Source organism: Plenodomus lingam, assembly GCF_022343315.1.
Source record: "Plenodomus lingam strain CAN1 chromosome Unknown contig_19, whole genome shotgun sequence".
Taxonomy (NCBI): Eukaryota; Fungi; Ascomycota; class Dothideomycetes; order Pleosporales; family Leptosphaeriaceae; genus Plenodomus; species Plenodomus lingam.
This window is the reverse complement of record NW_027093936.1, coordinates 934535-960626: the sequence shown is the minus strand read 5'-3', so window position 1 is coordinate 960626 and position 26092 is coordinate 934535. Positions and strand designations below refer to the sequence as shown.

Sequence of the window (26092 nt, the reverse complement as noted above, 5' to 3'; positions counted from 1 at the left end):
ACAGCGCCTTCCACGAGGTCGAGATAGGCTTTGTGCCTAGGGCTTAGGCTTGGTAAGAGCACGGCCAAGTCTCTGTGTGGGCCTGTGAGGTCCAGGAATGCCCGTGAGGAGCTAGCTTCAGAGTCTGATCGACCTTATCTATAGACAAGGCTGTCCGGGACACCTTCATCGACTTCATAACAGTGGGGGGCTTTCCAGCTCGTTACGTTTGGCGCAGGCCCCCCTAGCATCAAGTCGACACAGTTGGATCCGCTTTGGGCGTTTCGTCATGTTTCAACCGCCCCTTCTGCATCGCGAATCATGACCACCCTCAACGACTTGAGCCGCATCTTCTTCCCAGACTGCTTATCTCCCGCGATTAGAGTCCGCCCTGGGCATCATGGGAAGATGTTAGTCCGCACCCTTCTTCATGTTACGGACCGGAGACCGCCTGCCCTATGAGCCATCCGTTGAAGCATAGCATGTCTTCTGAGTTCTGGTTCACACCGTCACTGTCTCACTTGTCCTCACACCCTTTAATCCTCTCATCTTTGTCATATTCGGTCTTGTTCTGATTTCCAAAGTCCTGAGCGTATGTATTCTATGATCGTTTCCTCGCCAGGCTTTCCTAGTTGTGTGTTGGTGGACCATCCGACGATTTGTCTGTCACATGCGTAAGGACCTAGCAACGTTGGGCAACGTAAGCATCACGAAACGTTGAATTAAGCCGCGTAAGGTGTGCGAATGATTCTCTCCACACAATGATCCGCAGCTCTCTACATACGAGCACTGACAGTGCGAACTGGGCGACTGCAATGGAGTCAACTGCCTTGTCAGTGTCCGCTCTGCCAAGAGTACAATTCCCCTGCTATGCAACGTGTCGAGGCGAATAAGATCGCAGAGAGCTCTAGGTACAAATGCACGTGCATTGTAGGAGCACAGAGCTTATTTGATGCCCCAAAGTGGATACCAGGAGATGATACGCAACACCTTCACAACAGCCAAGCCCAAGGAGATTCCATTGCACCCCTACAACGTTGCTTGAACCTGGGTTGCTAACCGCCAGAAGTCTTAGTGCTCAGGATGTTGCGCGGTTCGAAACAGGGCCGATCTGAACTACACTGCCTACGACCTTGCTGATCTTGAACAGTGCTCCTTATACACTGCCTCCATCCCTTATTTTATATCATTGTTTCTCTTGTAACGGCTCGGTGTTGGTGCATTCTTTTCTCTTCCTTTTCATTATTACTCGCCTGTTCTACATGCATCGATCTTTCCTACTCATCTCAAGCATCGTCGTTCGTTGAGCCTCAAGGTGCAGGACACCACATTACATACGCCAACAATGGACACCCGATTCCAACCCGAAGGTTTGTCCTTCGACAACAAACCCTCATCCAACCCCGATTTCGACCCTACTCATGGCTCAGACCAATATCCTCTTCGGCCAGACCAACAGCAAGGTCCATACTCTTATCCAAACACACAACAGCAACCTCAATACTCTCCTTCGGCTCAGCAGCCAGGCCAGTATGGACAATTATCAGGCCCTCGTGTAGCAACAGGACAACACCAAGCACCGTTTGGCCTACCCACTGGTCCACGATTGTCAAATCCCCCGCAAGGACGCAATTCTCAGGGACCAGTGAACAACCAGACCCGTGCGTCCAATCCCTTCCCAGCCCCGCTACAGCACGGAAAGCAGCCAGCTCAGTACATGCCTACATCGGGTCCTCAACAAGATCAGTACCAGTCTGGACAGACCACTCGCTCCAGCACCTGGGTACAGACACCAGGTGATTCATATCGATCCGGTTCTAGGTACTTTCCTGGGTCTGCTGATGCCTATAGGTCCTCGATGGACAAGAAGGATAGGCCATCACAACCAGGAAATCCTTTTCAGGAGCAATCTTCGTTACCACCACCGTCGGTATCAACAACGCGAGACTCCATTGATATCGAAAAACAAAAGCATGAAGACCCATCTGCTTATTGGGACAAGCACACAAAGATTCCAGGCAAGAAAGATCCCAACCAACCGTATCTTACCTTTGGCCAGCGCATTAAACATTTCACCTGGGCCAATTATACTTTGACGATGGCGACCGGTGGTATTGCAACGTTGATATCAATCCAGCCACACTCTTTCCCTGGATTGATCACAATCGGTGCTGTATTCTATGTTCTCAACATTGTTCTTTTCACGGCGATCAGCTTGACGATGGTCATCCGCTTTACCAAGTATGCTGGTACTTTCAAGAGCTCGATCATGCATGAGCGGGAGGGTCTTTTCCTAGGGCCATTCTTCCTTTCTATTGCAACTCTTATTACATCAACACAAAAGTATGTCATTGAATCATACGAGATGGATCATCCGAACCGAGAATGGGCCGTCACGACGATGTCTGTGGCATTCTGGGCATACACATTTATTACCTTCTGTCTGGCCAGCTTTCAGTATTCCTTCCTCTTCTGTGTCCATACCTACAAGTTGGCCAGCTTCATGCCATCATGGCTGCTGCCAATCTTCCCGGTCATGCTTTCAGGAACAATTGCCTCGGTTATCGCAAAAGAACAGCCCGTGACTACTAGAATGCCAATTCTTGTGGCTGGACTTGGCTGTCAAGGATTGGGATTTACGGTGGCCATATTGATGTATGCCCATTACATTGGAAGGCTTATGCAAGTTGGCTATCCAGACCGTGAGCACCGTGGGGCCATGTTCATCGCCGTCGGCCCACCGTCTTTCACATGCCTTGCCCTCATTGGCATGGCCAACGCCCTCCCGGACAACTTTGATCTACAGATGGACGGTCTCATCGACGCCAAAGTACTTCGCACAATGGCTCTTGTCGTTGCGCTGTTCCTCTGGGTACTCGCCATGTGGTTCTTTATGATCACGCTTGTTGCAGTCAGTAGTCCCTATTGAAAAAATCCGTCCCAGGAAACTTTACTAACATAGACGCAGGTTCTCAATTCATGGGCAGTGTACTTTCACTTGGGTTGGTGGGCCATGGTCTTCCCTAACACAGGATTCGTCATCGCCACCATCAGTATAGGAAATGCACTCCAGGACGAGACTGTACTCTATGTCGCGAACGGTCTATCAATCGCCATCGTTACCATGTGGCTCTACGTGCTCTTCAATCATGTCAGGGCCGTGTACGTTGCCGACATCATCTAGTAGGTTCTACCTTCAATCTTGCTTGAATTTTGAATCAAACTAACTCCCAAATCAGCCCAAATATGGACGAGGACGTCAACGACCATTAGCCTCTGCAAGGTCAATCAAGGCATGAGCATGTTGCAGAACACGGAAGAATCCACAACCCAGGGCCTCCTACCCGCTTTCCCATGTCAAATTCATTCGTTGTTAAAGCATGCATTCATGTCGCATCTTGAAGCAGCATAACACTCTTTCAAAATTAGCGCCATAGAATTTCGTTTCATCTTTCATTTCTCTTCTTCTGTACCGAGTCGCCAGCAGGACACTGCGATTCCCAATATATTCATCACCTGCCGCGACATACTCGGAGATTTTTTACTAGATTTACCGTTTCTCTTTCCATTTCTTCAACTTTTGCATAGCATCGGCGTCAAATAAAAGGGGAGGATGGTACTCAAACACTACAGGCAGATTCATTAGTCAGGTTATACGTCTAGCTTCGGGATAGGGTTAGGTGCATAACGCACTAAAAGTCTACAAGAATGATAGACGATAACATTTCAATGCATCAGCATATTGGCTATCCTTCCTAAAACGTCTATTCTGACATGGTCTGATACTAAAAACGTTCGGTCCACAGCTACCAGACTTGGTAACACCGGGGCAAGTCTACATGAAACAGCTCAACAGTCTCGCAATCTGCGGAAGTCGAAACAACGGATCAATTGGAATCATGGTGCGTATCTCTAGATCCGAGCGGTATCATCTCTTGACCGTTTGGGACATGCGAGTCGAGATGCATGGGTTGGCAGAGGTAAATCTAGCGATGCCAAGGATGATAACAACAAGCATTGGAGTTTAAAGACATGGTTACTTGACGGTCGTCAACTATGAAGCACTTCTTGTCTACCCTAAGCCTTCCCTTGGTATATTTGCACGGTTGGGGGAAAGCTCTGAGTCGAGAGAGTTTGATGTTGATCCACATGAGTAGTGCTTGCGACATACCCCAGAATTTCAGTCTCCGTGGATCTCAGATATAATGCATGATGTACGCTCTAGAGCGTATATGCATATATCACCGTGTTAAGAGAGAATGGACGACCTTCTTTGGAGCCCCGTCAACTGACCAGGGTGATTCCGTGGTTCCCCGGCACCATCTCTGATTCAGAGCCGCACCTGGACCCTGTAATTTGTGTCTTCATTCAGAGACTGCTGCTCGGCTTTTCTTTCTCCTTGAGAGAGCGTACCCTGGCTATTGCTGCATCCAAGCCTTGCTTGCTCTTTTCAAAGTAGACATGGGAGAAGTCGCTGCTGGCCTGGCCGCTGATTGTACGGGCCTGGATACCATGCGCGATGGTGCTGCCCTGGTAAATCTGTTAGATTTTGATAAAGAGTATCTTTTTTTGGAACCGCAGGACCGAATAAATACTTACTCTCATCAAATGGAAGATTTTTGCAATCTCCCATTGGTCTTGTCTAGGATTCCATCCTGTGATCTTGGTGTACTCATCTAACAGCTCGTCCATATTTGGCATCCCACTTTCCCTCTGGTTTTCTGAGTCATACACCTCTCCACCCTGGTCATCTCTTGCTTCAGCCCTGGAGTCTCCAGCGACGCCATGGGAGCTTGCACGATTCCAGTAGGGTCCTGTAACGTATACAACATCTAGAAGAGGATGGCCGATTGTGCTAAGCTCCCAGTCCAAGATGGCAATGACCCGAGGTTCTGTCGGATGCAAGATGATATTGTCAAACTTGTAATCTCCGTGAATGATGCTAGTGCGATCACTGGGCACATGTTTGCGAATGTAATCCACGATTTCGTCAAAATCCGGATGCGCACGACCCAGTTCTTTACCAGTCTTTATGTCCTTGACTTTTGCTTGTTGGGCTTCGATTCGGGAGAAGGTATTGCAATGCCGAGTGTAAAAATTGGTCTTTCTGCCAAAGTCATGTAGGCCAATGGAGTCAGGATCAATTGAGTGTAGCCAGGCTAACGTCGAGACAACCGATGACCAGGCTGCACGACGATCCTTTGGCTCGAGGGTGGAAAGATTTGGATCGGTGATTATTCGTCCCTCGACATATTCCATCATCTACTTCGCCGTTAGTGGGCTGCTACAGGCTGTTGTCAGGCTATAGAATCCTACATAGAAAGCGGTTCCGATAATCTTAGGATCCATACACAGGCAGTACACTTTCGGTACCGGAAACCCTTCAATAGTACCCAGTGCCTGGAGAACTTTATATTCCCGATCCACTTGATGCGCCACAGGCGATATTATCGTCCCGCTTGGTTTACGCCTCAGAATGTATCGAGTTTTCCCTGCATCGTCGATAAAGTAAGTCGGATTACTTTGGCCATATCCAATCTTTGTTGACACGATTGGAAGCTTAACACCGGTTATGTTTCGTTGGAGGTACTTGCCGAGCGCCTCATCGTCAAGATCGTGCCGTGACTTCTCCTTCACAACTCTGGCCATGATTGATCGCTTTCCCTTGCGGTTTTCCTGAGAACAAGTCCAAGGGATCTCGAACGCAGATGCCAGTTACTTTGTGCTCGGCTTGCATAGCAATTCATAAAGATACCCGAGTAAGCTGCACCGAGTCGCTAGAGATGCATCTCCAAGCGGTTAGTGCAGCGGGGTCAAGGTGAACTACAACTCGCATTGGACACTCGCCTTTACAGTCGCTTGGGCAAAACATTCCTCATCTTTACAACTCAAATATAAGTCTTACTTGTAAAGATAAAGATCAAACAGAGCTCTCTATAACACTAATTGTTACTCTGGGTTTTGTCGTAAGCTACCAGTACCGTGTGCAATTTCCTTGTTGATAATTTTGTTTGCCTAGGAAAGGGTGGGTAAATCGCCTCTAATAAAGCACATCCATTACCCTTTCACCACGATCTTCCGTAGTTTCTACATAGCATGCCTTTATACTCGAGAAGAAGCAAGCAGATTGCCTTTCCAGATCATCGGTTCTTGCGTTTTAGCTCCCAAAATTCTATGTTAGGCCTAGCAAAAGTAGTCTGTCGGGTAAACATGCAAAGTAATCCGCATGCTTATGGCTAAAGTGCCAGTCGTTGCTGACATGTAGTGTTCCTGATGATGCTTGACACGTGTAGATATGGTAGAGAAGCTATGCGCGCTTAGACCGACATGGGTATGTGTAATATCTGGAGAAACTTGTGTGCCAGGTGGTGAAGTTTGAAAAACAGGCGTTTTTGAAATCGGTGTCGCGAGGATGACCACCGTATGGTAGTAGGTACCGGTACATGTAGCTATTTACGGTATTTGTACTTCACAGTCGTCCGAATACAGAGGATACGAAACAGCCACGTTGCCCAGTCAGAGCCTCGAACCCCACGTCCAACCTGCCCTTAGTCCAGACCCTATGATTGACAATCCACAATCTGGCAACAAGTCCCAGTCTTCTCTCCACACCCACACACGCCCTCAACTTCCGCTTTGTCACACTCAGCCCAGATGCGCCTTCGCCGATTACCCACATCACACACTAAGATCTGACATACATTTCATGACGAGCACGCCGTGGGAACCACGCCAATCGCTCCGCTGAATCGACCCGACGGAGCATTACTACCGGTACGTTAGTCGTAAATTACTATACTCTGGTAAATAAGTCAGACCACTGTTCTGAAACATGCAAATGGCGCTGCAGGCGTGCGCGAGCCACGGACCCGACTACCGAATGGGATAGCGGTATAGGCATGGGGGACCTGGTATGCCAACACTTACCTCGCGGTCATGTCCCCATGCAATTGTACACACGTGAGCAGTTGTGTGGCCTCTTGCGACCCTACAGTCTGCCAAGTTGACGCTGACTCAGAGTGAGGACTTTCCTTGCCATTTTGTATGATTTGACCTATGAAATGAAAATGGGCAGTTTTCCGCGATTGTCTACCGATTGTAAAGTCTTGTGTGTAATACCGTGAGCCTTGCCTGGCTACGGTGATTAGGATGTGTGGCCATGTAGTAAGCCGACTTTGAGAATGTGGATATATTGACGGTGTGGTCATCGTGTCTAGTAATGGCCTCCGCCCTGAAACAGGCTCTTGTGAAAGGAGCGAAGATCCTAAAAAATGAAGAGAAATGGTATCTATGCCGTACCCAAAGGAGATGGTACAAAAGTCGCCTCGCTAGCAGAATGAGTGATGGAACATTATTCGCAGGGTCCTTCAATCTCTGCCATGAGACATTACTCCATAGCCGTGAAGAGGCAAACCTGCCTCGACATTTGACTGGCTAGCAGTATTTCTCGAAAGACCTGATCCATTCCACCTTTAAAGTGAATCGTGTAGCTGTCCACTTTGCCCTTCCGTCTCTTCTCGCCCCAGACCAGCTTGATCATCTTTGCGTCATCACATCTCTTGCCTGTCCTACTTCCTGGCTTTGCCCAGTGATTTGTGTATTCGTATAGTGTCTCTGGCATGGCATCGTCATGTGGGTCTCCTTGCTTCCATACAAACCGCCGACCACCGTACGTGAACCGGCGTGGTGACCACGGAATCTTCTGCTGGCGATCGGGATACTCTTTGATGTCTTGGGAGAAAGGGCCGCGAATGTGGATGCATCGCGATTTGTATGCCGCATCCTTTGGTGAAGAGTGGGAGATGCGCTGCTTGTCGATGCCTGAAAGTAAAATGGAAATGCAAGGCTGGGGATATTCCGCGACCCGAAAGAAGTCTGCAGCATTGACTTGGCTGTCGTCTCTGTGCATAGCTTCGAGCATGTACAAAGCGTACTTGTCAGAATAATCCCTGGCTGAGTAGACGTATTTCCTGAAGCCCGAGGAGCCAGGAGGAGTCCACTCTCGTGTACGGTGGAGATGGTATGTGGTTGTGGGTTGAGAAGAGTCGAGTAGTGAGTGGTAAGGGATATCGGGCGAGGGGAGTTCGTCAAGATCGTAGAGGGGCGCATGAGATACTGGTGAGTATGTTTTCTGCCAAGTGAGAAGATTGTGAATCTATGTGAGTCAGCACACCACCCTAGACATGAAGACGAAGAGAATACCTACTGCTGACAAGCTCGCGCTCTCTTCATCCAAATCGCCATTTGCACCCCATTGGTTGGGTGCAGGAACGAAAACACACTCGTTTCCTTCTTCATCTATCCGATCGCTTCCACTCTCCAGGTGTGGTCGCAATGCCCTCTGTCTCTCTCTGTGAATCGTAATCTGCGTTTTGAGGATTCGGATCTGTTCATCCGAGTTGTCATCAGGCGATATGCTGGCATGTGATTGCTCGATCTCCCGCTCCAGTGCCAGAGCTGCCGCTTCATGCTGCAAGTAGGATGTGTCGTAAAGCCAAGCATGTTCGGATTCGAAGGCTGAGCTTCGCAACAGCTCAAGGTGGTCCTGTGTTCTGTATCCTGCTCTATTCATGGTGGGCTGTGGGGTATTGGTTATTTCACTGCAATGACGGCCAAAACTTGGGAGCGACAGAGATGGTCAGAGTCTTTGAGGACATCCAAACGGCGGACACGGGATATTTCAGTCGTAGTCACATTAAAGAAGAGGAGTGATGCCTTGGAGGAATGAGCGACAGCGGGCTGAAAAGCATAGGAACCAACCACTAGGCTGGGGCCAGCTGATGAACCACTCCAAGAAATCTTGGAAGGAGAGAACCCGTGCCTAGGGCGCGCTGGCTCCCCGTCGTGCCCGCAGCCCCTGTCATACCGATGTTTGCTTCGTGCTGCATGAAAGGAACGGGGGGCCAAGTGCGGTGAAAGGCATGGGGTTGCAGCTGAGGCGCTAGCTAGTTGCGGCATGCGCAGCAGTAGAATGGAAAGCCAAGAAGGGAAGTATTGAGGACAGGTGCGGAGGATTCAAGTGCCATACGGCATTCTAGGCCACTGGCCATTGCATCCTCTTGATCCCTCAAGCACACGGCGACACCAGAGGCTCCTCTTTCTTGCGCATTTGAATAGCAGCATAGTGGTTGTGTGGATGGATCGTGGTGGTGCGCCTGGAGTGACACCTACCCAATGTCAGATACCATACCTAGCTATTGGCATTCCGCCCTTTCGCGCGCTCGATGATGGCTTGCATAAGCTGGGAGTGGGCTTGCCCAGAGTGTGAGACCACACCTGGCAACTTGCACATGACAAGTCTCACCGTCCCTATAGCAGCGAATCTGGGCGCTTCAGCAGCCATCGGACTCCGAACAGGCGGTCTGCTCCAGTTTCCTCACCCACTCACGACGCTTGCAATGTACAGTGATGCGCAGTGCCCTTGCCATAAGATCCTGTTAACGTCCTTCGAGAAGGTTTGGAAGCCTCTGGACGCAGACTAACCGCGCCCAGCTCATTCCTTCACGCAGAAGCCAACATGGCGTCGTCATGTTTGTGACGCTTAGAGACGCGTCCAAGGGTGGGCCAGCCTGGCCAGCAATGCGTCTCAGGCTGAGTTAGTGGCTTCTGTACACACTGCCTCTACCCCACACGCATATCAGGTGGATGCAGCCCCTCCGACCCCTACCATGCAAAAGCAAGAAAAGCAGGGTGCTCTGTGTTTGTTGGACTTCTGTTTGCATTGTTGTTGACATTGTCGTTGTGAATTTGGGCCTTCCTACTCGTGAACACAACCAGCGATCTTTGCTTCTATTGACATGGTTTAGGGCTGAACCGAATGCGGGCCGGATCGACTTCCGTCTACGGGTAGTGGATAAGTTACGTAGCGTCTTGGGACAGCATGTGTTGTATGAACTGATCGGGGCTGGTGCAGATGATGGTTCTACATAGGTAATACATGGAGGAGGACCTCCCAAAACCAAACCGAGTCAACCCAGGGGTACGCTTAGTTTTTTTCTCTCTTCACCTTCAGTGCACGACCAGCGGCATCCTACGGGCTTATTGACAAAAGTTGGAGTGAAGACAAGTCCCCACAACAGGCCTTTCTGTGTTAGTCAGGTCCATATGCATCGGCATGGTCCTCATGTCGTCGAAGGCGATAGAATGCTGATACGGTGTACATACGCTAACCCTCCATGAGACCATTGTGTTATTCTCCTTACCACAACTTCTGGTCAGGAGTTCTCGAACACGATGGAGGAAAGCTGGCCTCAATAACTATCTCGTCATACTAAACCATGCAGCCTTTGTACTCGCATTACGTTTGATCGTACAACTTAAGCTACTTGAGTGCATGACAACTACGCGCGCCCTCAAGACGCTTTCGTAATAGTAGGGCATCAATAGACCATGACGATTCATTGACAGTTCCTATCAACATGGGCTATTGCCGCTGACTTGCCGTCTCTATGATTGTAATGCCTACAGGGGAGATAGCGCGCGCAGGCCACTTGGTCGCCGAATTGTGGAAGGGTGTCACCAGCTCTAGTACTGTGCCACTTTCGTTTGCTACACAACTTGTTCTAGAGGGGCTATCCTATTCCTTTTATCAAGTCGTAATGCAAGGTACGCAGAAGCACGTTGGGACTATAGCAGAACCGTACATGTTTGAGTAATATGATGACTGTCTTTAATACTATTCAGTGTACGCGTGGCCAGCATGGTCAGGATTCGAGCTGCATCTATACAGCCCGTGTTTGACTGATCAAAACGTCGGGTCGCTCTCATCAATGGGGACCAGACTTCCCTTCCCTTTGAAGACCTCGATAACGTGGGCCTGCTCGGACAGCATGAACCGACTGGTCTGCGTGCCCACTTCCGCCAGCTTCCTCCATCGCCCCAAATCCTCTTTCTTCCTCTTATCGCCCAGCGCTTCTTTCGCCCTCTTCCAGTGCCCCTCAGAGAACGCGATCAGGGTCGTCATCTTCTTGTTTGGGATATCGTAAACTGCGGACACAATTGATCCCGTCTCTTCGAGCCAATTGATTTGCCATAGTTCGCCGGGACGTATACATTGGTATGTTGCTCGTTGGTAGTTGATGCGGCCCGCCATGGGACCGCCGTGAATCGCATAGACGACGCGATCATCGGAGAAACACCATAATTCATATCGCCATTTCTCGGGATTGCCTTCACTGTCCTGGGCATCGTAATCATAGACTGGGTAGATCATGAGCGTTGGACGGTAACTAGGTTGTTGATTATATCCTACTCAGGTGAGTGTCTCGGATGTCTTTGTCAAAAGAGGCATCGAGTTTAGTGTTGGTGAGAAAGTCTGGAAGATTTTCGCCAGGAGCCATGGTATTTGATTGTGCTTTGGTGTATGAATGATGATGTCGAAGGTTGTATTGAAGTAAATGAATCTTATGGAGCAACTAAAAGAAAGATCATGACATGCGTACTCGTGTGCGGCGCTACCGGATACTATGACGTATCGACAGAAGATGAGGTCTATAGCCTTTTCGATCTAATCACCAAGTCTCAACAGTTCAAAAATGGAACTTTGAGCTACTGTTTTCCGGCGAAGCTCTCGGCAATTGAGCCTCACCGAAGACCGTACGACAATTGCAGGACATCTCGTGAGCCTCGTCACCTTAGATGGCCATAACGTGATGTATCAGGAGAGAACATAGAAATTTTGTTGTGGGTTTTCAAGTCATTTTCACTTTGAAATCCATGACGTCGTACCATGTTTCCCAATTGATCGGCCAGAGACTGCGAAATGATGAGTGGATACACACACGCTGGAAGTTGTTGCTTCCAGGAGATGACTTAGCGCCTCACTAGTTGCGGTTGATCTTCGGGATTCGCAGCCTCCTTCTTCCGAAAACCTTCAACTTTTCTTTAGCTGCACCAGCTTTCCGCGACATCATGACGGACAACGCTCTGCCATAGAGATTGTGATGTCGTCACACTATTATAGCTCTAGGAGCTCTGCAAAGTATACTGGATGAATGCTCAGAAATTTATCTCAGAGAACAGACACCGCCCGGGCCTCTCTTCGCACTGTACGTACAAGCTTTTCTTCAGGCAGGATTTCACTGCGCACATGCTCAAAGATGACAATTACATCGACCATTACATCTTTAGGAAGAGCCGGAAAAGGTATGGCTAGCATCGACATATGCTATGCCGTCGCTGCTTATAAACTGGTCTCTGAAGAGCTTTGCCTTCATCGCACAATTTACGTGTCTTTTTGGGGCTTCGGCTAACAATGAACATCACAGGATCGTTATGTAAACCTGCCAGCTCGCGCAACCTTCGCGCATTCACAATACGGGCGAAAGCGTTCTCCGAGAAGGCGCGGCCCTTTGAAAGATAGACACGATGGACTGTGATATCGAAATAGCTCCGCCTGCGAACAATCTTATTCGGTGCTTATGCTAAAATATAGAGCATATTGATCCACGGATCATGTCAAGCATATTCTTGTCGCTCTTCTCTGGCTACATTGGGATAATTCTTGAGATGTTATCGCAATTGAGCAGAGCAGCTGCGTCCATTTCAAAGGTGGACACAGTTGCTGTCGACTTGTGGTCGTAGAGCATGGTAGGGTTTTGCAGTGTTGCAAGAGGATCTACTTGCCAATCACCCACGGACGCGCAGATTGGTAAGGTGTCGTTCATCATGTGAAATTCTGTAAACCAGGCTTGGTCGGCATCGTTCACATAGCTCTCAGCACCTGTCTCTAGGGCAGGATTTGACTGCCCTGCAAAACATGCATGTGTCGTTTCTCCGTCTGAGTCGACTCCATAATCTATCATATCATCGAATTCAAATATGCTGGAGCCACACACTGGCATGCTGCTCTCTATCGGTGTCGGCAATACCGGGGTTGTACTAGAGCTGCTGCGGCGAGATTGTTTGTATGTTGCGTATTCTTTGGGCGTGAAACCAGTCTTGTCTTTGAAGATCTTGTGGAAGTAGCGTGGAGTGAGGCCCACCTTAGTTGCTAAGTCCTGTAGCCGGAATATCTTGGAATCGTCTTCCATCAACGCTTCCTTGATGAGCGAGCATGCTTTCTCTACTGCACGCTCCTGTGGATCCTCAATGACGGTGTTGGGCTTGCACCTTTTGCATGCTCTGAAACCCGCAGCTTCTGCATCTAATGGCGTTTCATAAAACCCAACATTTGCTCGACGAGCCAGGCGCCCTGGACACGCCGGTCGACAATAGATGTTGGTAGATTTGACCGAATAGACAAATTGGCCATTTGCAGTGGCATCGCGGGTAACTAGCGCTCGCCAGCGAGTGGCCTCTGTGGCAAAAGCCATGAATTCGAGAGACTAGGAACGAGCAAACGGTTAGTACTGGGCTCCATGCATCGATTGAGTCGAGTCAAAGGTAACTTACGTGTGCTTCACTGTAGTAGACACGCCGCAAGGGCAATGTAAATGTCCTAGTTTTGTAAGGGCCAGATACGTTCTGACGTTCGTATCTATGACATTTCGATGTTGCCGAAAGAAAAAGTTTGGGATGGAAAGAGGATGCTCTCTGAGTCTTGCGAGCATATGGCGATGCGTACAGAACGTTGAGAAATGCGTACGGGCGTTGATATGGGCGGACGGATACTTGAACAAGCTGCCTCTGATTGGTCACATTGAGAACACGCCGATGACGTGGGGCATCATCCCTTTGCCACAGACGATGCTCGCAACAAGGTCCTAGCGAAGACTTGCATCGGAACAGAATTTCATAAAGTCTAGATGCCCCAATTGTTGCACACGTGATGATTGAGGCCTGTACACGTGACACCGCGTATGTGTCGTGACGGCTCCTTCCAAAGCGGCCTCTTCTCGTGTCGCGACTGGCAAGCACGATGCAGGTCCACAGCCTCAACCGCGCCCAAGCCTATATCTCTTCTCCACAGTTCTCCCTCTGCGGCGACTAGACGACGTGCCACGTTCTGCTAATTCATCGAAGATGGCAGAGAGCCCAAGAGGTTCACTGCCCAATATCGCGGCGCTATCACCAACCACAGCAAGGCAGATAGGTTCAGGTCAAGTCTTAGTCGATCCCAGTTCAATCGTGAAAGAGTTGATCGACAACGCTCTCGATGCCAGGGCGAAGAGCATCTTTGTAGACATCGCTACTAACGCCATCGACACCATTCAGGTAAAGGATGATGGTCACGGCATTCCGAGTCAAGACAGACCCTTGGTATGTCGTCGCTACTGTACAAGCAAGATCCGTGACCTTCAGGATTTGAGAGGAATAGGAGGCAAGTGGCTGGGATTTCGCGGTGAAGCACTTTCGAGCGTGGCCGAGATGAGTAGCTCGATCTTGGTCACTACGCGAGTGGAAGGAGAACCTGTCGCTGTCAAGCTGAAGTTTCAACGAAGCGGCGAGCTCGATAAGTGAGTTCCATGCTTCATGAATCAACCTTAGTATGGCCTTGATTCACACCAAAGTAGTGTCGAGCGCGAATCGCACCCAGTGGGAACAACAGTGAAAGTCACTGGGATCTTCGAGCACATACCAGTGCGGAAGCAGACTGCACTCAAGAACGCTTCAAAGTGTTTGGCGAAGATTCGGCACCTCCTACAAGGCTATACGTTTGCGAGGCCAGCCGTTCGCTTCCGACTCCGCGTCCTGAAGGCCAAGAGTGATAAGAGCAATTTCGTCTACGCACCAAGTTCGATAGTGAGCATCGAAGATGCTGCCATGAAGGTGGTCGGTAAGGATTGTACCCTACAATGTGACTGGACCGCCCTACAAGCGGAAGGTTTTGAGATACATGCCTTTCTACCCAAGCCAACTGCGATTGGGTCAAAAGTTTCGAACCATGGCGCCTTCGTTTCTATCGATGGGCGTCCCATATCTAGCCGACGCGGGACTGTCAAGCAGATGGTAACAGCCTTCAAAGCCCGACTTCGCAAGATGAGTCCTTCAGTCTCCTGTGTCAAAGACCCTTTCATATGTGTCAACATCGTTTGTCCGCCCGATAGCTACGACCCAAACATCGAGCCAGCCAAAGACGATGTTATGTTTGAAAATGATGAGGTTATTCTTGATGTCTTTAACCGACTGCTGAACACATACTATCCAGAGACTGCAATGGTTCCGGCGAACGGCAATCTGCCTGTCTCCGCCCAACAGCGTCAGTCGGCAGAAGCTGAAGTCTTACCTCGTCGCATGTGCACTCCCACACAAGAACACGATGCCGACTCTAATCCAATTGATGGGGCTTCTGCATCTGATTCTCACGGACAGCCGCCATGGAGATCTAGCATGTATGGCATAGATGAAGATGATATGCACTTTATCCAGGACGGGCAGCCTCCGATCGTCGAAGAAGAGGAGGGTGTACGGGCCGCAGAAGTATCAAATCCTTGGACCATTGCGCGGATGAACGCGGCAGTCAAGCCTAGGAGGCCAATTGTTGTTAATCCGTTGCTGAGCCCAGCGAAGAGTCAATGTGGTTTATCATCACAAAACTCCACCACTACTGTCAATGCACCTCGCCAAGATTTGTACATGGACCCTCTGACTCCACAAAGCTTGTCGAAGGTGAGGACGTCAAATCAGCTCGACGACGAGCTGGTGGGAAGTATCACCTACAAGGTACCGCACTTGCGATGTGAAAAGGCGCATGATGTTGGAAATCATGATCAGTCTGGCTCTCCTCTGATGAGAGTGTCTGAGGTCCCTTCTCCAACCAACGGCATATTGACTTGTTTCAGCGGATCAAATCATCGAAAATTTGACAGCAAGATATCTGGTGATGATAATATTGTCAGCGCAGCTCAGAGAACGCATTTCCCAAAGACATCGATCTCACATCAGAAGCGGCAGAGGCGACAAGTGGCATCCGTGAACAAGCCTTACGCCCTTGCAATTCCAGCTACAGAAGATCGTGACACATGGTTTGGACAGCCAATGGCAGGCTCTGGATCCCAGTCCAAGTCTCGTCAGATAAGTCGTCCGAAAGTTCAAGGTGCTGCCGTGTTCTCAAGTGAAAGAATACCAAGTCCACGAAGACGTGTCGTCAACACTACGGACCGCACGATGGCAAATCAACTCTACTCGGAAGACAACACCAATATTCGTGACTTCTTTGTTCGTGTTAGCGAGCGAGAACATGGCACTGTGTCGCCTAGACTGTCCATGCCTACCGTTTCTTCGCCTCGAAGAAGTCACCGAGAGATCAGTGAAAGTCCCGGCGACTTAGGAGAACAGCTTCGAGCTTACGCCGAGCGAGCAAGCCCTACAAGAGCGTCCTCGTTAAGTGCTACTTCAATTCTACTAGATGCAGGAGATGGGCAGGTCTACCAGCACAGTCATCCGTCTACCATTTGTATGCAACCTTCCTTTATGGGGAATGAACGGCAATCGCCACTCCTAGATATGCCAGCCTACCCGCCCACCGTCATGAGTTGCCACCGCAACGAAGAACAATCAGGAAATTCGAAAGCAATGGAAGCCCACTTCAAAAACATTGAGGCGCGCGAAACACTCCACTTAAGCCAACATATCCCTTCCATCCACACCATCGCACCTCGCATCCCCCTTCTCCCCAAGAACCCAACAAAACCCTCATCACGACGCCGTCGTCGCACAACCGACGGCCTGGAACGTACCAAATCCTCCAGACTCCCACTCGAGCGTGTACCCCGCGGCTACCATATCCAAAACCTAATTCAGCCCATGCAACTCACAATCGCGACCCTAACCCAAGCGACTTGCAACCTCGACATGCGTCTCAACAGTCTGGAATGGGGTCGTCTTGCCGACGCGGACTCTAAAAAATGCTTTGCTGAGCCGGCGTTGGTGGGTAGAGTTACCATGTGGACTGTTCGGCTCGACGGCTTGCTAGATGCGCTTTTTGGCCGTCGGAGTGATGTGGATACCATTTGTCTGCTGCATGAGGGCGTGCAGAGGGGACTTGAGCAGAGGAACGAGGAGGGGTTGGGAAGTCCTGGCATTTTGCATGCGGGTCTGGCTGGAGGTGGGGTGATTGATGGTGTCGTTGGTACGGGTGGAAAAGCAGGTGTGGATGTGGATGACGATGTCGTCTGTACGACGCTGGGAGATGGGATTGTAGATGTGGATGATGGCCGGGATCAGAGCGTGCAAGTTAAGAAAGCAGATGACGGAAACGTCAGTCTTGATATGTCGCAGTTTCTCAATCTGGACGCTGATGTCCCAGTGTCAACGGTAGAGGAGGTGGCAATGCCGAACCTGGTTCAGTCGGATGAAGAGTTTGCAAAGGAGATTGATGACGATATGTTACTTGAGCTCTGATGCCGCAAAATGGAGGAGAAAAGGGTTGGCAAAAGGGGTGGAGAAATGATGAATGGTGTATGTTGTGGCAGATTGTGGGATTTTGATGTGATCTATAGAGGGCAGGATGCTGTTTTGCGCTACGCAGGTTCGATCAATATCCAACAAGGAGCAATGCGCCATGGTCTTGTGTGGTATATTCAACTGCCCGTCTAAAGATCTCATATGCGTTTCTAAAAGCTTCATTGCATCTAATGGATATTCCATTCGTATATCATCTCATATCATCTCATCATCACGACGAAACATGGCGGAAGGCAACTTCCTCTGGCAATCTAAAGCTCGCGCAAAACATCCTCTTCTTGGGCGCCACATCCCTGACATCCCAGATGGTTACCTCGGGAGTGTCAGGCGTGATATCGTGTCCGATTTGCCTGCTAATTTCCGCACAAATTTCCTTTGTCTCGGCGAGATTGTCTTCGCTTTTGGTGCTGAAGCAGTGGACGTGGATCATGGGTAGTTTCTGGCTGGTGTGGGGGGCGAGTAGCTTCTTGATGTCCTCCGCAGGCATGCCCGGTACATTGGCGTACAGACCGATGAAGTTGGGGAGGAAGGTTATGGCGGAGGCGGGCAGATTCATGACGTAGTGTGAGAAGAAGCGTGGTTGGACGAGGGTCTTGAGTGGCTCAGGTTTCTTGTTGGTCTCTGGTGCCGACCTGGAGAACTTTGTCTTTGGGTATATGGGGACCGAGTGGGGCTCGCTCTTCAGTAGGTCTATTGCAGATTGTTTTATGAATGCTCCGCCGTCGGTGTTGAAGGGCTGTACGTAGTCGCCGACTTTGTTGATCTTGATGTTGCCTTGGAGAGACTTGAAACTCTCTGGGTTCAAGTCATTGGCCCAGACAAAGCATTTTTTCTTGCCTGCTGGGACGGCGAAGGGGCCTACACCGGCCATGACATCGCATATGGCTTCGCCCTCCTGAAAGAGGCTGCACAGACGCTCGTGCTCGGTCTGTAGTCTCGTGTTCCAGTACACCTGGGCGAAGTCGAATCTAAATGTACAGCCTTGTTCGCGCAATTCGACGTTCAGGTCATCCGGTCCGTGAAGCACTTCATACTGGAAGGTTCGAAATGCGTTCTCGCTGCCCACATTATCCAGCTTGTTGATGACAGTCTTGACACTGGGGTTCTTGTCGGCGAGTACGGTCGCGATAAGGTGTTTATAGGGCCAATAGCGCTCACGGAGGTTTAGATGGGCCACGTGCCCGGCGAGCGCGAAGCCCTGGGGTATCTCGTCGTCGTTCTTCTTCTCTGGTGCGGGGATGATGGCGGAAGTGATCTCGGAGTAGGTGAAATAGTCGTAGTCGAGCTGCAGCTGATATGGGATGACACCAAGCGTGCCCTGCTGCTCGAGATTGCGCAGATTATTGCTCCATGTTGTTCGATCTGCCTGGGTTCAGACTCAGCACGTCAAACATCCCACCCTGCGCAAGACTCACCACTGTGGACGACTTCTGGGCGCAACAACAGACACTTGGTGCCCTTTTGTGCAAACTCGGTATCTGGGTCTGGCCTGATGGGATCCACGCGATTCGTCGGCAGGGTATCGTGACCTGCAGTCAATTCCTTGCGGCAGCGCGAGATATCCTTTGGGTTGAAGATGCGAGCGGCCGAGGTGGGGATGGTCTTGCGGAAGAAGCTGCGATCCAGCACCTTCATAGCACGGTTCACAGGCGCCGCGAACATGTCGTCGTCGTCGTTGGAGGGGGCAGGCGTGGACATGGATGGTTCTTCCTGATTGCGTGAAGGGTTGGTGGAAAGGTTTTGGAGTTGAGAGAATCTGGGGAATGACGCAGGGTCCAGCGGGCCAGGCACGACGCTCACGTTTCTACAGCTGAACATTTTTTAGAGTTAGGTATCATCCGCGTTAAAACCAAAATAGACTGGAGGCTCCAAGGAATAGGATGTTTCTATAAATTGTGGGTGGTGTTGATCCATTATTACTGCTTCAAATTGGGAAGCTCTTTTTCTCCATTCCCCCCTTTGCGGACTCACGTGAGGGTCGTCGGGAGTTAAGGGTGGCGGGATGCCACTTCAGGTGAGCTCTCTTTCTCTCTCTCCCGACGGTCGGTCCGCCTGAGCGTTGCAGGGCTGCAAGGATGCACGCTTAAGTTACCGGGACTGTCAAGACATCTGGATGGTAATTACGCGACTCGACAACAACAACACCCACGTTCGCCATACATAAAGGACCTCCTGATTCCCCCCTGCGACGCCCTCGGACGCCCCCTCCCCCCCCCCCCCCCACGACATGCCATGAGACTCTCGAGATACCGCGCATGAATGCAGATTTGCCTCTGAGCTGCGCACTGGCCGCTCTCCCCTAGGAACCGGTACTTGTTTCTTGCAGCCCTGAACCACGCCACAGGTTGTCGACGGTTGACGAACTACGGACACGATGGCGTCCAACGGAGGAAACATCAAGGTGGTGGTGCGATGTAGGCCCTTCAATGGGCGAGGTAAACTCCAGACCTTCTGTTCCAGCTACTCCCCAGTTAACAGTCGGCAGAGACCGCTCGCAATGCACAATGCATTGTCAAGATGAAAGGTGACCAGACCATCCTCTCCCCACCCAGCGAAGTCAAGGGAAAGGCCGCCAAAGCCGCCTCCGAAGGTGTCAAGACATTCGCCTTCGACAAATCGTACTGGTCGTTTGACCGCAACGCCCCAAACTACGCAGGCCAGGATAACCTTCATGAAGACCTGGGCAAGCCACTGCTTGACAACGCCTTTCAGGGTTACAACAACTGCATTTTTGCGTATGGGCAGACGGGGTCTGGAAAGTCGTACTCCATGATGGGCTATGGGGCCGACCCTGGTATCATCCCCAAGATTTGCCAGGACATGTTTGAGAGGATCAAGGTGGTGCAGCAGGACAAGAACGTAGGCTGCACCGTGGAAGTGTCATATCTGGAAATCTACAACGAGCGCGTGCGCGATTTGCTGAACCCTTCGAACAAGGGTAACCTGCGAGTTCGCGAACATCCTTCGACCGGACCCTATGTCGAAGATTTAGCCAAGCTGGTGGTACAGTCCTTTCAGGAGATTGAAAACTTGATGGATGAAGGAAACAAGGCCAGAACCGTGGCCGCCACAAATATGAACGAGACATCCTCGCGATCGCACGCCGTATTCACCTTGACCTTGACCCAGAAACGCCATGATACGGACGCTGGCATGACGGGAGAACGAGTCGCGAAGATTAGTCTGGTCGATCTGGCAGGCTCGGAAAGAGCGCAGTCTACCGGTGCGACAGGAGCTCGGTTGAAGGAGGGTGCAGAGATTAACAGATCGCTGTCCACTTTGGGTCGAGTCATTGCAGCACTAGCAGACATGTCGCAAGGAAAGAAGAAGACACAAGTACCATACAGAGACTCGGTTCTGACATGGCTACTGAAGGATTCGCTAGGAGGCAATAGCATGACTGCCATGATTGCTGCCATCTCGCCTGCTGATATAAACTTCGAGGAGACGCTCTCCACCCTTCGTTACGCCGATTCCGCGAAGCGCATCAAGAACCACGCCGTGGTCAATGAAGACCCCAACGCACGTATGATTCGAGAATTAAAGGAAGAGCTGGCAAAATTACGAGGTCAATTGACCGGGGGTGGAGGTGGCCCAAATGGCATCATTGAAGAACAGTACGCTCCAGATACTCCGCTGGAAAAGCAGATAGTCTCCATCACCCAACCGGATGGAACGATCAAGAAAGTCTCCAAGGCCGAAATCGTGGAACAGTTGGATCAATCGGAAAAGCTCTACAAGGATTTGAATCAAACATGGGAAGAAAAGCTCCAGAAGACCGAGGAGATTCACAAGGAACGAGAAGCCGCTTTGGAGGAGCTGGGCATCAGCATTGAGAAGGGCTTCGTCGGGCTATCGACACCAAAGAACATGCCACATTTGGTGAACCTGAGTGACGATCCTCTACTTACTGAATGTTTGGTTTACAATCTGAAGCCGGGCACAACGACGGTCGGCAACTCTGATGTAGAAGGTCAGACTGCTCAAATACGTTTGAACGGTTCGCAGATCCTCGCAGATCACTGCAACTTCGAGAACGTAGACGGCAAGGTCACCGTAATACCAAAGGAGACTGCAAGCGTCATGGTCAACGGTGTACGCATCGATAAGCCAAGATTACTCAAGAGTGGTCACCGCATCATCCTTGGCGACTTCCACATCTTCCGTTTCAACAACCCGCAAGAAGCAAGGGCTGAGCGTGCAGAGGTAGGCACAAGCCTTCTTCGTCACACTGTAACCGCCAGCCAACTGAATTCTCCTTCCCCTGCACCACGGCCAGGCCATGACAGATCGTTCAGTAGCATCAGCGTAGCAAACTCTGATTTCGATCCCGATAGCCCACGCGCTGCATCACCTGCGTTCTGGCAACGCGGACGAGAATCCGAGTTCTCATATGCTCGTAGAGAAGCCTTGGCCGCTTGGCTTGGTCCTGAGAAGCGCATCGAGAATCTGCCAGACGAAGACTTTGAAGCCCTTTTCGAAGATCTCAGCAGACTGCGCGAAACACGCAAGACACGTCCAGAGAGTCGTGTATTCAGCGACGAAGACCTAGAGTCTACTTCTTCGTATCCCGTAAGAGAGAAGTATGCTTCAGGAGGAACGTTCGACAATTTCTCACTCGATACCATGTTGACAACACCATCTACACCGATGCAGGATGGGAGCGAGAAGATGCATGACATTCAAGAGGATTCGCAGGAGAGGGTGAATGCACAAAAAGACGACTTTCAGACAAAATTGAAGGCTGGTGTAGAGGCCAAGGCCGAGCTTGAGGAGCTTCGAGCAGCGAAAGAACAAATGCAAAAACAGCTTCGGGAACAGAAGGAGTCGTTTGAGCGTCAACTCCGTGAACTCGGGCACGAACCAACACCGGATCCAGATGATGAGCAACCGACCGAATCATCTGGGCAAAATGAAAAACAACTTGAACTGGCCAAAAAGGTCTTTCAGCAGTGGCGACGGCGTAAGTACGTCACCATGGCCGAGACACTTTTACAAAATGCGGCAATCTTGAAGGAAGCCCAGATCCTAAGCCAGCAAATGGACAAGCGCGTCGTGTTTCAATTCTGCATTGTCGATATCGGTCACACTGTACCCTCATCTTACGACCTAGTCAACATAGACGTTCCTAGCGAGGATGATGAGTATCTGGATAGTCAATCGAAGCCATGTGTTGGCGTCCGTGTTATCGATTTCAAGAACGAGGTCGTTCACCTGTGGTCAATACAAAAGCTCCGCGATCGCGTGCGACGAATGCACCATATGGCTCAGTACATGAATCGACCTGAGTATTTCCAGCACTTCAACCCCGAATCTCCCTTCTCGGAACCTTGCATGCCCGAGTTCTCACGTATAGGTGACGTGGATGTTCCTCTTGCAGCAGTTTTTGAGTCTAGAGTGCGGGATTTTAGCCTTGATGTAATCTCACCATACACAGCCAACCCAATTGGCATCATTCGGTTGTCTCTTGAGCCCTCGTCGGCGGAAGCACCATCCACAACATTAAAGTTCAATGTGGGTATGCATGAGTTCATCGGCTTCCCAGAAAGAGAAGGCACTCAGGTTCATGCTGTGTTATTCGTACCAGGAATCTCAGACGAGAGTGGTGCAACGACGACGACGTGGATATCAGGTTTCAATGAAGGTCCGATTCGGTTTGAGAGCGTGCACAGCATGAGCCTTCCGTACCCGAGCCCCCGCGAAACGTTCCTCCGCATCTCTATATTTGCCAAAGTCTCTGACATACATCTCGACAAGCTACTTAGTTGGGATGACATGCGTGACTCTGCAGACAAGCCACGGGAGAAGCGACGAAACGCGCGATTACCGGAGTCGGAGTTTTATACTGAAGATACACATGATATTTTCACTCGCATACAGATTCAAGAGATCACGGATGACGGTACATATAAGCCTGTTGACGTTACTCAAAGTAGCATCATGGACGCTGGAGTATACCAGTTGCACCAAGGATTAGCTCGGCGCATCGTCGTCAATCTCACTCACACGTGTGGGGAGACTTTACATTGGGACAAGGTCTCATCGATGCGCATGGGCCGCATCAGACTGATTGATGCCTCGGGAAACACCCCTGGTATTGATTCCCCAGTGAAGGAGATCCCTGTAGACTTTGTCACGCCTCCAATTGTTCGAGAGAATGCGGACGGCACAACAAACGTCAAATTTGTAGGGCGTTGGGATAGCACGGCACATGGCTCCCTCTTACTCGACCGTGCAACACAAGACAAATACCGTGTCTCGGCGACGTTGCTTTTCGACGTTGCCTCCTCAAAGCTCACCGATCCCATGACCTTCTCTCTAGACCTGGGATTACAGATTCGTGGTCGTTCATACATGCGCCAGACCTCACTGTTCTCTCTAGCCACAATCTGGAACACTGTGAAGATTGTACACTCCACAGTAGGCATCTTCAACGTCGTGATTCGCCCTGCTTCTGTCAAGCGTGCAACCGATCTTTGGCGTATGAATACCAAAGATGATTACATCAAGGGCGAAGAGCAACTTGCCGGCTGGACACCTCGCGGTGTCTCCTTGGTGCGCGATTTCATCGACCTGGAGAAGCGCCGCCGCCGGATTGCAGAAATCGAAACCGCGCGCTCAACCCTATCCTCCAAAGCCCTCAGCGTCTCCGCATCCGCCTCTCCAAGTCCCGCCCCTGATCTCGACGACAGACAGAAAGCGCTTCTCCAGCGTATAATCTCCCTCTGGAAAACGAAAAAAGCCCCCGCAGAAATCATTCTCAACCCAACAAACCTCGAGCCCCCCTCCAACGGCGCCGCCTTCGCCCCGCGCTCGCCATCACCCCTGCCTGTTCCAAAACCCAGCCTTACAGCCACGGTCCGCTTCATCTCAAAAAACCCAAATCTAATGAAAGCCTCGTACCTCCTCACCCCCGACACCACAAACACACGCTGGGTGCGCCGCTACGTCGAGTTACGCAAACCCTACCTGCACATCTACTCGACCGACGGTGACGAAATCAACGCCATCAATATCTCCACCGCGCGCGTCGACCACTCGCCGCAGATTGCGCGTCTGCTCGGCGGTGGCCAGTGGCAGCAGAGTAACGGTGCGGCGACAAAGGATACGGTGTTCGCCGTATTTGCGAGGAGTAATACGTATATCTTTCGTGCGCGCAGTGAGCGCGAAAAGATTGAGTGGATCTTGAGACTCGATCAGAGTTATTTTAGTGGCGAGGGGAGTGAGGCGAGTTCGTGAAGAGCGCTTTGAGCTTATGGCAGAGGGAAGACGGTGAATTAAAAAGCGTGTGTGGATATATCAGGGGGATATAATGGTATTTAGACGTTCTTTTTGCGCTAGGACTGGGATGGGACTTGTTGTCGTGCGTTAATCCGTTTTTGACAATTGGGTGGTTAGTAGCGTCGATGGCGATATGCATCGTTCGTCGGCTGGTGGGCGCGTTTGGACGTGTTTCATTTTTTTGGGATACCCTGAGCATGATTGTTGTAATGTGCTCGCAATTGCGATTGGTATTAGTGGCGTGTGGTGTGTTTTGTGTGTTGCATGTTGTGTCGTGTCTATCTGTGTGAGAAAGAGGGTTCTATCGTTCATCCTACCCTACGGTGATTTCGAAACTCTGCTTCGCTCGCGGATGTGATGCAATGTCATTTTGTAACTTGCCATGCGCAGAACTCGATGTAGTTATGCTGAGAGCAGCACTTTTATCGTCATATCCTAACAGCACATTCCCCCCCATCTCTCCCCCAAAGCCCACATATTCGCCCTGCCCACCCTTTTTCACACCCACCCAATCATGCAAAAAGCGCCGCATGCCTGGGTCACAGACACACCATGGAACCGGTTCACGGCACATGACATGTCTTTTGCGTAAATGTGCTTCTGCCGCACAAACAGGTGGATCGCTGGATGGCCGGGGAGGCGGTGCGTGCGCTGGGTATAGGTCGTGTATATATATATTCGCCATTGGGAGATGGGGCATGGGCTATGCTTCCGTGTGCAGGTAGCCCGGCACCGGGTCTGGAGTTGGTGTATGGAATTGGGGGTTTTTTTTGCAATGGCAGTCTTCTTTGACATGGTAAGGTTGTTGTGCAAGTTTGAATGTTTGGAAGTGGAAGGGGAAGGGGGGCAGAAGAAATGTTATGGGCTTTGCGAATTTTGAAATCGCTCGAGTGATGTGATGTCGCTGATCTTGACATCAATTTTCTTTTGTCGGCTATCTTGTCTTATACGATGGGTAGGAGATGATGCTTCCAGATGGATCATCATGCACTGTGCGCAGAGTATTTTGGTGGCGCGATGTAGGTCTTACGACGGAGCACTGAACATATGGAAAATGTTACAATCTTTGATCTTTAATTGGTACAGTGGACGATTTGGCGGTAGGGAGCCGGCAAACATTCGTCTTCAACATTGTTTTTTTAAAAGTAGACAGTGACATGCTTGATGAGTCTGCGAGAGAACATCGCGCATCGCATTCGGTCTCGACTCATAAACAGCACTACATGGTGGCTTGAGAGGGCGGAGGGGGAGGCAACGGTCATATTTCTTCCTTTGTTTGTAGTCTTGCTCACAACACACACATTCAAGGAGTATGCCTGGTTTTCAGAACGTAACGAGAACTGGGTAGTGATGAGGAATGGAAGTAGCAGGACGCGGATTTTATAGTCGAGCAAAAAAGGTCAAGGAGGTCATCGAAAAACGAACCCTCGTTCTCATGTCTCAAAATGGAGAAATACTTGCCGCCACACAATCCATGACATTTTGA

The 26092-nt window shown here is 50.4% G+C and overlaps 9 protein-coding genes across 9 annotated transcripts; 4 read left to right on the top strand and 5 right to left on the bottom strand.

The window, feature by feature from the left end:
- Positions 1 to 1270: 1270 nt before the first annotated feature.
- IAQ61_004339 (uncharacterized protein) lies at positions 1271 to 3707 on the top strand (the record flags this gene model as incomplete). Its single annotated transcript, XM_066096301.1, has 3 exons — positions 1271 to 2890; positions 2948 to 3162; positions 3219 to 3707. Coding segments are annotated over 3 exons (1869 nt in total), but the record flags the coding sequence as incomplete, so codon positions are not given.
- Positions 3708 to 4104: 397 nt separating this feature from the next.
- Positions 4105 to 5628, bottom strand: IAQ61_004338 (uncharacterized protein; the record flags this gene model as incomplete). The annotated part of the gene is made up of 3 exons (XM_003838943.2): positions 4105 to 4509; positions 4579 to 5241; positions 5296 to 5628. 3 exons carry the CDS (start codon positions 5626 to 5628, stop codon positions 4348 to 4350), a joined length of 1158 nt encoding a protein of 385 aa, XP_003838991.1. The 3' UTR covers positions 4105 to 4347.
- Positions 5629 to 7366: 1738 nt separating this feature from the next.
- On the bottom strand, positions 7367 to 9112 carry IAQ61_004337 (uncharacterized protein; the record flags this gene model as incomplete). Its single annotated transcript, XM_003838942.2, has 2 exons — positions 8186 to 9112; positions 7367 to 8134 (listed from the first exon to the last, which is right to left on the bottom strand). Exons 1-2 carry the CDS (start codon positions 8549 to 8551, stop codon positions 7367 to 7369), a joined length of 1134 nt encoding a protein of 377 aa, XP_003838990.1. The 5' UTR covers positions 8552 to 9112.
- A 1557-nt stretch (positions 9113 to 10669) lies between these two features.
- IAQ61_004336 (uncharacterized protein) lies at positions 10670 to 11793 on the bottom strand. Its single transcript, XM_003838941.2, has 2 exons — positions 11231 to 11793; positions 10670 to 11178 (listed from the first exon to the last, which is right to left on the bottom strand). Exons 1-2 carry the CDS (start codon positions 11316 to 11318, stop codon positions 10724 to 10726), a joined length of 543 nt encoding a protein of 180 aa, XP_003838989.1. The 5' UTR covers positions 11319 to 11793; the 3' UTR covers positions 10670 to 10723.
- Positions 11794 to 11801: 8 nt separating this feature from the next.
- Positions 11802 to 13665, bottom strand: IAQ61_004335 (uncharacterized protein; the record flags this gene model as incomplete). Its single annotated transcript, XM_003838940.2, has 5 exons — positions 11802 to 11849; positions 12035 to 12129; positions 12207 to 12373; positions 12469 to 13304; positions 13372 to 13665. Coding segments are annotated over 5 exons (1440 nt in total), but the record flags the coding sequence as incomplete, so codon positions are not given.
- Positions 13666 to 13941: 276 nt separating this feature from the next.
- Positions 13942 to 14379, top strand: IAQ61_004334 (uncharacterized protein; the record flags this gene model as incomplete). The annotated part of the gene is made up of 1 exon (XM_066096300.1): positions 13942 to 14379. The coding sequence occupies one exon, from the start codon at positions 13942 to 13944 to the stop codon at positions 14377 to 14379; it is 438 nt and encodes a 145-aa protein (XP_065953618.1).
- A 303-nt stretch (positions 14380 to 14682) lies between these two features.
- On the top strand, positions 14683 to 17262 carry IAQ61_004333 (uncharacterized protein; the record flags this gene model as incomplete). Its single annotated transcript, XM_003838938.2, has 1 exon — positions 14683 to 17262. One exon carries the CDS (start codon positions 14683 to 14685, stop codon positions 17260 to 17262), a length of 2580 nt encoding a protein of 859 aa, XP_003838986.2.
- Positions 17263 to 17536: 274 nt separating this feature from the next.
- TRM5 (tRNA(m(1)G37)methyltransferase) lies at positions 17537 to 19272 on the bottom strand (the record flags this gene model as incomplete). Its single annotated transcript, XM_003838937.2, has 2 exons — positions 18741 to 19272; positions 17537 to 18687 (listed from the first exon to the last, which is right to left on the bottom strand). Exons 1-2 carry the CDS (start codon positions 19141 to 19143, stop codon positions 17537 to 17539), a joined length of 1554 nt encoding a protein of 517 aa, XP_003838985.2. The 5' UTR covers positions 19144 to 19272.
- Positions 19273 to 19842: 570 nt separating this feature from the next.
- Positions 19843 to 24564, top strand: IAQ61_004331 (uncharacterized protein; the record flags this gene model as incomplete). Its single annotated transcript, XM_003838936.2, has 1 exon — positions 19843 to 24564. One exon carries the CDS (start codon positions 19843 to 19845, stop codon positions 24562 to 24564), a length of 4722 nt encoding a protein of 1573 aa, XP_003838984.2.
- Positions 24565 to 26092: the final 1528 nt, after the last annotated feature.

Bases quoted from the DNA above. Each gene is read 5' to 3' on its own strand.
- IAQ61_004336 (XM_003838941.2), bottom strand. From the start codon at position 11,318: ATGGCTCCTGGCGAAAATCTTCCAGACTTTCTCACCAACACTAAACTC. The intron at 11,179-11,230 runs GTAGGATATAAT...TGATCTACCCAG, and splicing joins CATCCGAGACACTCACCTGA to TCTATGATTACGATGCCCAG.